The sequence below is a fragment of the Salarias fasciatus genome, chromosome 12 (genome assembly GCF_902148845.1).
Source record: "Salarias fasciatus chromosome 12, fSalaFa1.1, whole genome shotgun sequence".
NCBI lineage: Eukaryota > Metazoa > Chordata > Actinopteri > Blenniiformes > Blenniidae > Salarias > Salarias fasciatus.
This window is the reverse complement of record NC_043756.1, coordinates 24,701,265-24,713,355: the sequence shown is the minus strand read 5'-3', so window position 1 is coordinate 24,713,355 and position 12,091 is coordinate 24,701,265. Positions and strand designations below refer to the sequence as shown.

The window sequence follows — 12,091 nt, the reverse complement described above, 5'->3', positions numbered from 1 at the left end:
CATTTTTGTGCTCCCACTGTGACAAGTCCTAAATATTTGTCGGTCATTTCAGAATTACGGAACAACTTAACTCTGTTTTTCACATATGGTTTATTACGCATGACACATGAATTAATGGTATAGATAATGTACCAAAAAAGAAAATTCAGAGTAACAATAAGTAAAACGTGCCGTCATAAAGAGGAACGAAAAAATCAAATGCCTTCTACTCGGGGAGGGGGGATGTTAACAGTGTTACAACCACCGGAAGTAAACAACAGCTGGACATATGTCAACAGACCAGAAGATTGTTCACTCGTATTAACTCATAATTTAAAATATGTATTCGCTGAAGTGCTTCAGACAGTTTCTTGGTGAGCGACTGACTGCTACCGCTGAAGAAATATTCCGAGTTTTTGAGAAAACGGCGGTCCAGTATGAGAAAGAAATCGTCCGTCAGCGCAGACTGCTGGACATCCTGTGTTAGCCTCAAGTGAAGATGCACAGTGTGTGAAATGTTCACAAGTTAAAAACAATCAGTCAGTGTAAGTAATTCTCACTTTTATATACCTTATCTTCTTCAGAGGTTCTAGAAAAGTAGTGGACGAAGAGAAGGAGGAGAAAGGGGAGGATTTCACTGAGCACCAGCTGGGTGATCAGGAGAGAAGCATTAATCCAAGAGGATCCAAAGCTCCCTCAGATTAAAGAGGAAGACAAAGTTCTCTGCATCAGTCAGGATGGAGATCAGCTTTTGCCCAAGCAGGTAACCAATGTTTCAAAGATTACCTCCGTTTGTCGTGAAGATAACTACAGTGAAGGTCAAGATCTGGACCTGAATCATGATGAATCTGAAAGAACAGCAGAGAAGATTTAGTGTCAGCCTTTAGCACTCTCATGACAGATATCACCTGCAACACTCACACAGTGAAACATTATGTATGTGAAACTTGTGAGAAAGTTTTCACCTGTATATCTTAACTGATCACACACCTGAGAATCCACACAGGAGCGAAGCCATTTCCCTGCAACATCTGTGGTAAAGCCTTCAATTAGGCCTCAACCATGAAGTTTCATAAAAGACTTCACACAGGTGAGAAGCCACACACCTGCCACGTATGTGGTTTAACTTCCAACCAGAAATCTACATTGGAAGTTCATTCAAGGGTCGACACTGGGGAGAGGCCCTACTCCTGTAACATATATGGCAAAATAGGTCTTCAAGACGAAGTGTCCATTGGAGGATTCACATAAGTGAAAAGCTGTATTCTTGCAACATTTGTGGGACCTCATTCAAAGACAGACCAATGCTAAAGCGGCATATAAGAACACACACAGGTGAGAGACCCTTCCTTTGCATGATCTCTGGACGACGGTTTTTCGAGAAGTCGTCTCTGAAGGATGACACAAACATTCATACTGGTGAAACGCCGTGTGAGATGTGTAGAAAACGATACCAATCTCGGGGGAGTTTGTCAACCCACATGAGGACCCATACAGAAACAGTGTCAATCTGACGCTTGTGGGTTTACATCCTTTTTTCTATATCTGACAATCCTACAGAATCTCCATTTCCCTTGTACCCACAGATTCTAGTAGTTTATTGGATTAACTCACAGAAACCCACCAAGATGTGTTGCATCTGTTTTGTTGGATCACACATTTTTCTTCCGTCTTATGACTGTGTTATTAATATGTACAATAAATATATCACACACAGATTTGTCCTTCATTCGCCTAATGTTTCACTCATTTATTTCTGTCCATGAACACCTGGCTGTTAGGAAGTTATCGATACAGCTGATGCACCCAGTATATACTAATATCAAATGCAGAGTTGATTGAGGTACTGGTATTTACAGTGGATGTCTTTATATTAATGGCAGTACAGGCACAGAATCTACATATCCATGGCAGATTGAGTCTGTGCACAGAGCGCCTTTACTCGGTCCAGTCACCTGAGGATTTGTTGCCTTCTGATAGGCAGAGTAGAAATGATCCATCTCCTCACATGATGAGTCAGCCAAGTCATTTTGTTTCTGCAGGAAAACCACATTTCCACTGTTCACCTGTTTCACCCTGCTGTAGTCCTCTGGTATATTGTCCTCCCATCTCCGACTGTCTAAACTAAGAGGGACATTGTCTTTTTGGAGCACGAGAATATTGCCACTGTTAACCTCTTCCATGGTGCTGTAGTATTTCTGCAAGACGCCCATTTCCTGTGAGCTTTCACATCTCTGAAGGTCCACATAACCACTACTGGTGGACAGTGGTTGGATCATGCTTTCAGTAGCGCTCTTGTGTCGATCTGTTGAATTTCTGTTCATCCATAGACTTTGTTGTTGTGGAGTGAGCAGATGAGGCAGCTCCTTGCTGGGTAAACCCTCCCCTGAGGTGCACTTGGTGCTTTTTCCAGAGGAATCCTTTACATCCGTGCTTCCATTCACTTTTTTCACATCATTTTGGCTGTGGATTGATTCCATGCATTGTACTTTTATATCTAAGTAGCTGGGAGGAATAGACACACAGTCCTTTCTTTTCAGTGAATTTGAGCGGTCAAGCAGAGGCATGTTGTCTTTGTCACACACGATGAGGTACTCTTCCATCTGGTCCTTCCAGGCCACCACTGGAGGATACTTCTCATTGAAAATCAAGGCACTGATATCTTCAGCTTGTCCACTCTGTAAATAGAATTCACCACATTGTCATTAAGGTAAAAATTATCTTTTGGAGCTGTTTGAATATGTAATGCAGATTTTGTAATACCTGAAGAAGCTGAACATCCACTCCTCTTATCTTTGGCCCAGGAACAGGAGGCAGAAGGAATTGCTTTACACTGAATAAAAACAAACAAACAAAAAAAACATGAGTCAGATATTTATCATCTGGAATAATTAAGTGTATAATATGAAAGGTTGCAAGTAAAAGTAAGTGAACCCTTTGATAAGGTATCGTTTTTGTCTTGAATCAGTCAAAAATGTGGAATGAATTGCTTCTCAGTAACAAGACAAACACAGACTTTTTCTTCCTTTCACAGCACTGTTAATAAGTGACTTTAGGGTAATGATTTCAAATAGAGACAAGGAGTTAGGAATGGGCAAACCTGAATCTCTTATAGCTGTTTAATGCGTCTTATGGTGGAGAGGGCTGCAGCTAATCACAGCTAACATTGGGCAAAAGGCAGGCATCACAGAGCTAACATAGAATCCATAAATCACACATCATATCCACAGTATTTAATCTAACAAGCAGGTCTATGGACTGCAGGAGGAAGCCAGACCTGGAAAAAAAATAAACATGTAATACAGCGAGAGGGAGAATATTGCTAACAGAAAGAGACCTTTACTCCAGACTGAACAGGGCTCTTCAAGCTGTGAGAAGACATTGCTAACCACAGTGGATCCATGATTCCCTACAGTACAGCTTGTTCATCACCAAAAGCATTTGGTATTCCAAACCAAAAACTACAAAATAGAAGCATCTGAAGACTTTGGATCAGGCATTGAACTAGAAGCCTCAAATTCATCTCAATGACTTTACCAGCTGAACATGCAGACACGCACACATGGTGTTTAAAAGGGTGTTAATATGCTCGAGAGCACCATCCCAGAGTGAGGTACAATGGGGGGATAATGACAGGCAGCAACAGGAAAACAACCTGGAAGAAAAGCTCCTGTTTGATTAGCAGCTATAAAAATCATTAGGCTAAATTGTCAATACTCATGACTCAGATTGTAGCAACGCCACATTTTGTGATTAATTCATGGCAAAAACTATAACACCTTATTTGAATAACCCATTTTCTTGCCACTGTTTAACAGATACCTACTCTTTTCCCTTGATAACCACGATACACAACGTAGCAAAGAGTGGAACCACAGAGAGAGCAGAAAGCAGTAACCAGAAGGGCCTCTCCCTCTGAAGATCTAAATGGAAGCAAAAAAGGAGTATTATGAATTAAAATGTGAATAGTTTTCACCAGAGAAGACAAAGTTAAATGAAGGAGATTGTGGGACTCACAGTCTGGGATTGTCTTGGAGGTGGTGTTGCTCCAGTCGCTCCAGGAGCCGTGATCCAGCGCACAGCGCACCTGAACCCTGTACACTGCCCCGGGACTGATGCTGTACAGGCTGAAGTGGGTTTGCTTACCGAGTGTGTAATTCTTGAGAGAGACATGGAGAAAAAAGTTATGCCTCTGCTTCTGCTCCCACATTGAACTCACCATCCTAACGAACTCAAACACGAAATGAAGCAGTCTTTTTAAATCTGACAGATTCTTTGACCTCCACTAAAGACATTGATTAGATTCTGGTAGCCAAACATCAAATGTTGCCAATTTGATATAAATACACAAAATGTACTTTGGAATTTCAGAGTGTGAAGCAAATTGCATGAAATTAATCCAACACTTTCATTGCTCATTTAAACAAACACAGCCTGAGTTTTTCAGGAAGTCAGGGCTCAGTGGGTTATTACTCACGTTCCACTGGTGGCTGCTGTCCTGCTTGATTCTCAGTTGATACTTAATGGTGACCCAGCCTGACCTGGGGTCGGTGTTGGAAGGAGGCTGCCATCGGACATGCAGGCGTGGATTGTTCTTTTTCTCCTCCACCTGCAGCGTGACGTTGTCAGGAGCATCCGGCTTTACTGTGGCACACAGACAAAATCAAGACTGAGAGCCAACAACGGTGTTCGACATTCATTCTATAGTGCATGTCTACCACTTCAGAGGTCATCCAAACAAAACACAATCTGATTTTAAGACTTGAAGCAGGCCTGCCTGATCAACTGGGTCACAGCAACCCCTTGAAGACTTAGTGGAGTATTAAAGGAGAAGAAAGCCTGGTGAAAGAGTATGCATGATTTAAACAAGGTATAAATCATTAGCAAAGGTTCTGCAAAGGTTTCTTCCTGTTAAAATGGAGTTTTTCCTTTCCACACACACTTATGCTTGCTCATGTGGATCTTTTGGGTTTGCTCTGTAAAGGTGTCTAGAAATGACTATTTTGTAATTGGCACTTTATAAACAAAACTGAATTGAACTGAACTGAATCACATAGAAATGTTATTTTCATTACAAGGTGGGAGAGAACGGCACACAAATTCATAATTAAGACTGCACAGAGAAGCTTCAATTCAGCTTTACTTATGGAGTGCCAAGTACAACACAGTCATTTCTTTAATAAAGAAAACCTAAAAGTTCCACATGAGGCACCGTGGAATGATAAAGCTCCTTTTAAGGCTTCCTGCTATCCCAGTTGGTTTTTAGTATTGTCTGAAAGCACCTCTATTGTCATCACACAAGTTGCATGATGAATAAGTGGGATGGATCCCACTGAATGGAGCAAACAGAGTAAGCTTAAAATATATATGTGAGATAAGTTTATAATATATCCAGCTGCAAGATCTGAAAACATATTTCAAAAGGAAATTTGTCTTGAAGTTTGAGGAGAGAATTATTAATTCAATATTCAGTTCATTATAAATGCCACATCTGACAGTGTCTCTTTGGTGCCTCTTTCATTGCAGCTGATTAATACCAAGATTTCTACACCTGGAATCAGTTAGTTCATCATCAATATGAATGAAAAAGCCTAGAAAAACTGAGAGAAGAGTAAAGACAGGTTACGCCTTGGAGAGGTTACAAGGTTAGAGAGACACAGGCCTACAGTCAATTTATGTTCAACAGTGACTTCTCAGTGTTTCCCCTAGGTTGAGAATTTACTTGTGGTGGTGGGCCGGGCGGTGTAGGAAGACGTTGCGGTCTTTGATAAGTGCATTCACAGGAACCTAGTCAAACTGGTTTATGAACCATGTATTATTCATTCTAGATACATCTTAAGCCTGCTTTAACATAAACAGAACCAAAAAGAAAAGCGAAATAAAAAAAATGAAGGAAAAATAGCCATTTAAAGCCACTTGCAAAGCTAGTTGCAAAGCTGACAGTTTGTGTCAGAGCAGTGTATTTTTCTTGGTTTAGTAAAAAAGATATCCAATGCCTTTCGGTACGGAAAGGATCGGGGGTCAGGTCCATTTATGCTGATGTGCATGCATGCAGCAAGATGCTCCCCTTGCAGCCTGTTCCTCAATTCAGTTTTGATCTAAAAGAGAAAAAAAACTTGCATAACCATAATGCAAAAGAGCACAAGAAAATTAACTGAAATTATTCACATTGTGCTCTTATGCATTATGGTTTAAATCACTTACTAGAGCTGGGCGAAATCAATATCACGATAATATTAAGCAGTTCACCTCGATAACGATAAATGGACGATAATTATCTACTTGGGGGGCATTTAATCACAGCTTTTTATTGTACTGGATTAAATTTATGACAGTTTACTGTGGGCTCAGGTGGTGCAAACATTATTATTATTTTATTTCTCATTAAATGGGGTCAATTTTCTTGAAATGCTAGTACATTTATCAAGATTAGGGTACAAAACATATCTATGTATCCTAACTTTCACAGCAACAGACGTCCAAATCCGACAGAACTCTGCTGGTAATGTAAATGTCTTCTCTGTGGGCTTTAGGGAAAATCCGATGACTGGAATACTATAGAAAATTATTAATGTTACGAGGTTCCAGATGTTTCCAGTGTGATGTGGTGTTATGAGCAGCTGAGAATGGAACACAGCTGGACGTCTACCTGTCCCTGAATTACAAATGAGCCCAACTTATTTGTTTAAAATCTCCTTCTCAGTTCCCTGTCCATAAAGCATCGCTTCAGGAAATATCTACATCCACGCAACATAACAAGGACTCAAAACGATGTAGTTCACCCGCCAGGCCTTCAGATGGCGCTGTCACTCTGACACAGCAACTCCAAAATAGAGAAGACACGGAGCAGGACTCGGAGCTGCACATGCAGCGTGATATAAACAAACACAACACCAGAACATACAGCCTGCTCAATAAAACAGCATGAGGAGCTTCTGCAGGAAAAATCAGCCAATCGAGCTGATTATAAGTTTTACTGTCCGGGACGGTCGACCAGCATTAATCTGCAGCCTGCAGGCTGTTAGCCTGTAGCCGGTAGCGGCTAAACTAGCATGCTTCCATGCTATGTGTCCAGAGATCAGAGTACACGGGGGTGCGCGAGCCTGACACCCAGTGTGAGAGACAGACCGCGCGTTTTTTTTTTTTTTTTTCCATTCATCTTCTTGGGCGGGTGTCAATCTACTTGGGCGGCCCGCCCAAGTAAAGTGTATGTAGGGGAAACTCTGCTTCTGTACTGTGGGAGGAAACCACAGTTCATAGAGAAAACCATCACATGCACATGCAGACTCAAACAGGCACTTTTTCACTGAGGATGACGCGCTAACCACTAACCCAAATTCATCAACACTCAAGCTAGCTGACCTGCACCCAACGATGAACTCTGCAGTAATAGCAACAAATAACACAGGATGTGGGTTTGTACCCGCAAGTGTAACATGCAGACACCTGCCTGGAGCTCTGTGTGAGGATCAGCCCAGAATAAGTCTCTGTGCTCTCATGTTTTTATAGAAAATACATCATCGATTCTTGATCTTGTGGATAAGTGCAAGACTCCGGTTGGTTCAGGTTAAGCTCTTACAGCACAGAGTTTATTTGCGTGGCGTAAGACTCATGTAGTGTCAACAAAACAAAAGAGGTGAAATTTGATCTGGGACCGTACAGCAGACTTTCCTGAACCAGTTCTGCCTCATTCTGTTCAGTTTCTGTTACGTGCACGGAATCGGTCACTCAGTACTTTTCCATTCAGCGCCCCCAGCAAAATAAAACAGCCCTGCTAATAAAACTGAGCCAATCATTAGCTCAGAGGAGCATCCTCCACACAGACTGGCACCGGAACATACACACAAACACACAGTCCCTCCTATGACACGAATATGCTGTTACACAAACCTGATCTAGACGCATTTAGAACTGTTAATCAATGCACTAAAAGTCTAAATATATCCGCAGCAGATCAGATGTAAAGAGAATCGTCACACGGATCAAGGTCAGTGGTTTTTAAGGGCCTCGTACAGTAAGCAAGAGTCAAACCTACAGGAATCAGAAAAAAATGTTTAAATAACTGCCGACGGCTGCGTTTCAACTTCTTTTAACTTAATCTCAACAACTATCAGTGTGCAGCCAGCTGTTGCAACAACTTACTGATTTCCATCACATCGATCTTCAGGGGGTCTGATGAGACATTTCCCAGGGCGCTGGAGGCCACCACTGTCAGGTGGTAGTCCACCCAGATGGACGTGTAGGTCTTGTTGAAGAAGCAGGAGTTGCTTCCTCCGGAGCGGTAGTCCGGACACTCGTGCTCTCCCTCCAAACTGGACACAGTGAAAAAAAGAAACTTACTGATCTAGTGCATAAATTAACAGTTTTTTCTGGGTTAAAAAAAGATCCTGGAACATGAACCCAAATATCATGAACCCCGACAGGAATGATTTAGAGTCAGCGATCGACCAATCAAAGGTTAAGACAAATCCCATTCCTGTTATTAAAGTTTTCTATTGCAGTCACAGACCTTCAAATGCCATTCTTCACTATTTAAACCACAATCAGCTGAAGACAGACTTTCACTGGTAAAATAACACGTAGTGACAAGACTGACTCTTCTCTCTCATAGTAGAGGCGGTGCTCGGTCTGCGGCCCTCCGTCAGAGTAGGGTTTCCACCAGCAGGTGAACGTCTCCTTCTCAGGAGACCTGCAGCCCAGCAGCTCCGGCTTCCCCGGCGGGGACCAACCTGGCAACACAGACGACCCGAACAGCATCATTTCCAGAGTCTCTTCAGAGCAAGAATAAACCAAGTCCGCTTTAAAGATTCGTTTGTAGCTTCTAGATGAAAGAATTCTGTTGCTTCACAGAGGTCATCATTACTTACATTCAATAATTCTTACATGCTAGTTTGCATTCAAGTTTTTGTATGCAGTTTTTGAAGAATCACAAGGAAAATAATTGTGATTACAAGTTTTTAGTTACATCTTAATAAAGCAGTGGAGCTTCTTCATTCTTTACTAGTCATAAATAAGCAGCTTGTTAAGTGCAGAGCCCACATGTCGAAGTGTTGCTGTGACATATTAGCTGAGATGTCTATGACCCATTCAGTCATTATATCGAGCTGGAGGAAGATGCTCTAAAAGTTCATTGTTTTTGGTTTTTGTATGAATAGATTCATGAACCTACGATAATGAAAACCAAATTACCAACATGCCACATTTCAGCAAGTTCTTATACAAATAAACTAATGCTACCAATGAAACACAACCAATGTTTCTTTCAGTCGGACATATTTCATTTCATTTTTAGTAAAAGATTGAAAAAGTTCTGAAATAATAAAGCACTCTAGAGTTAACAGAGATTGTAACAGTTAAGGAAACAGCTTAACATAATGCTAAAGTTAATAAGCCACTCAGTGAGCAGAACAGAAAAACTATAGCTCTGTAACTTGTTTCATGTACATCAAAAACAACAAGCTCACCGAAACTTCATGTTGCTGCTAAAAGAGGAAGTGACAGAAGTCCATTATTTTATGACACATCATTCAACACTGCTTTGTGTTTTGTACAGGCGCCTTCTACAAGGCTTGTTTTCAATCACTGCTGTTGGTGTGAAGTTGTCTTCACAAGGAAGCTGAACATGTGTTAGACTGTCAGCCTTGAAAATAAATGTCGCTTTGAAATATTTTGGTGATTTTCGAAGATGAACTTCAAAATCTGTACTCACTGTCTACATCCTGTGGAATGACGAGCTGGGGAAACTGTATCGAAAGAGATATTAAGCATTTCTCACAGTCAAAAACCAACCATCATCTTACCAGAGTTTTCCATAGCGACAGACAGCATCATCATCATCATCATCATGTTGAAGAGCAGCACCGTTGCATGGGCTCGTCTCCTCATGGTGACTTTGCTGCAGCACAGACACACAGCGTGCGGTTAGTGAGACGACGTGAATCCGTGTCTCCGGCCCTGTTTTCAGCTCAAACAAACAGACATGGAGGGAAAACATGGAGCGCCACCAGAAACAGCCTTCATCATGTTTCAATCTGAAACACATGCATCCCACCCACGACGATCACAGCGCAATGTCAGTGCTGAGAAATGTGTGAAGAGCAGCGCAAACTTCATCTGCCTGCACGACAGCATCATTAGAGAACCGATGAGCCATATGCTGAATGAGGATTTCATGCCGAAGAAAAAAGCTGAGTTTTGCTTTCACAAAAAAGGTGGACTTTAGAGCAGGAAAGTCTCATTTCAGTATTATTTTTAGCCATAATGCTTTGTACAACAGATAAGATAATTTGGTAGATTTTTCAGGAATTTTCAGGAGTTGGCAAAACTACTCATATTTGATTAAAATTTCACTTCGAAAAAAGTAAAAAATAAAAATATAAATTTGTCTCGAATAAAGTAAAAAAAGTTTCTGAAATGTCTTAAATATAAAAACATAATAATGACAATACAAAACTCACAAAATAACTACATTCATGATAAGACTCAACTTCTATCATAGTTTTGAGGCACAAAGTGAAAGAATACAAACTATGAATTGACAAAACAGCTGTTGTCAAAATAAATATATTTATGAATTAAAGATGAAGCAGCAAATTAATATATGAAATAAGCTTCCAACATTTTAGAAAAGAAAGCCAGCATTACTTGCTATGTGTATATGTAATAAAAACAATCGATACAACAGATTAGACTGGCTGAAGCTCAAGCACACAGTTGAGAGAGACAGCAGCTCTGCGACAAGGTTGCAAGGTTACCCTTCCAGCCAGAAATTAACAGCTGACAGCAATTACCTAGTTTTTTAAAAAGTGTTATTGGGGTCATATCAATAAATGACCTTTGGTTAAATTAATAGAAATTATCAAATAAATTTGAATGTTTTCATAACCTGCTGATACACTGTTACAGCAACAAAATCAGCTTCTTTCTGAATTCCATCTTGACATGGCTCTTTCAGCAGTGTAAAGCAAACATTTATCTTTCCAATAACTGATCAGTATTCCTCTACCCCTCTGTGAGTGTGGGTTTCTGTTTTCCTCTGTAATGTTTTTGGTTCTCAGCTCCTTTACTTCAGTGGTCTTTGGTAGATGATTTTTCCTTCTTCTAAAGTTCATGTTTTACATATTGTGCGTAGGTACGTAGAATACAAGGTTATATAAAATATTCAGAAATCTATACAAACATCTTAGTACAGCATATTAGCTGGATTGATTGTATTATTTCTTTCACTGATTTATTTTCTTATCTATTTTAATGTTTTGCTATTTTCCTTATGTCTAAAAGTCACTTTCATGAGGTTTGTGTTTATCTAATCTTTGTTAGCGTACATTCTATAATGTTTTTTTGTTCATTTGACTTCACAATTATCATATATTTTGTGTCCAGTTGTGCTTTACTAATCTTCAGGGCTTTTTTCCTCTTTAATTCAGGCCATATATTTACTGTATTGTTGTTGTTGTTCTTTTTTTCTCATTGTTACCTTTATTAATGGCAATCTGGCTAAAAGTACCAGATAAATCAAGCTTGACTGAATACAACTGTATTATTATTTTTTTTTTTTTTACTTCATTTGTTACATTTCAATTCATTACAGAGAGAAATTCATTACAGAATCTTCAAACCTGATCTATTCAGTTTGATTTAAAAAGTTAAACATCCTCTATTGAAGGAACTTCCTCAGTGGTGAAATCACCTGAAAATGTGCATATTTTAATAGTTAAAGCCTTTATGTTTAACTATGAATGTTAGTGAGAAAGTTCAAATGTGAGCGAGTGAAGGTGAGGTCAGGAGGTCGTGGAGGTCACTCACCTTCTTCAGGCCTCCGCAGCATGGACACACCGCCCTCCTCACCTGTCTGCTCACCTGCTCTCTTCAGGTGAGACTTTTCGTTCAGGAGGAGGGGCCTAAATACGTCACGACCTGCCCACCTGAGAGTAACCAAAGATCATATAGTCAGAACAAGAGGCATGACTTTGAGCTAAATTCAAGCCTCTACAAACTTCAGGAAGTTGGTGAGCATCATGCTATTTGGTCTTTTTAAAAAGGTACAAAATATCTAAAATTTCAAGGAGTTCAACACACGAATAATAACTTAACAAAAAACTTAAACAAAAAA

General features: G+C 40.2%; 1 protein-coding gene across 2 annotated transcripts; it reads right to left on the bottom strand.

The window, feature by feature from the left end:
- Nucleotides 1-3: 3 nt before the first annotated feature.
- On the bottom strand, nucleotides 4-11,822 carry LOC115398795 (prolactin receptor-like). Of its 2 annotated transcripts, XR_003932600.1 has the most exons (10): nucleotides 11,785-11,822; nucleotides 9,780-9,874; nucleotides 8,576-8,708; nucleotides 8,122-8,291; nucleotides 4,457-4,623; nucleotides 3,997-4,138; nucleotides 3,806-3,902; nucleotides 2,743-2,812; nucleotides 970-2,657; nucleotides 4-827 (listed from the first exon to the last, which is right to left on the bottom strand). XR_003932600.1 is itself a non-coding variant. In XM_030105746.1 (9 exons), exons 2-9 carry the CDS (start codon nucleotides 9,862-9,864, stop codon nucleotides 1,848-1,850), a joined length of 1,674 nt encoding a protein of 557 aa, XP_029961606.1. In that variant the 5' UTR covers nucleotides 9,865-9,874; nucleotides 11,785-11,822; the 3' UTR covers nucleotides 4-1,847. The 2 variants fall into 2 exon arrangements, 1 of the variants encoding a protein (XP_029961606.1); XM_030105746.1 differs by having other exon boundaries at nucleotides 4-2,657.
- Nucleotides 11,823-12,091: the final 269 nt, after the last annotated feature.

Coding starts and splice junctions, on each gene's coding strand:
- LOC115398795 (XM_030105746.1), bottom strand. CDS start 9,864: ATGAGGAGACGAGCCCATGCAACGGTGCTGCTCTTCAACATGATGATG. Junction 8,292..8,575: donor CTCTACTATGAGAGAGAAGA/GTCAGTCTTGTC, acceptor CACTGTGTCCAG/TTTGGAGGGAGAGCACGAGT. Junction 2,658..2,742: donor TGGATGTTCAGCTTCTTCAG/GTATTACAAAAT, acceptor TTCTATTTACAG/AGTGGACAAGCTGAAGATAT.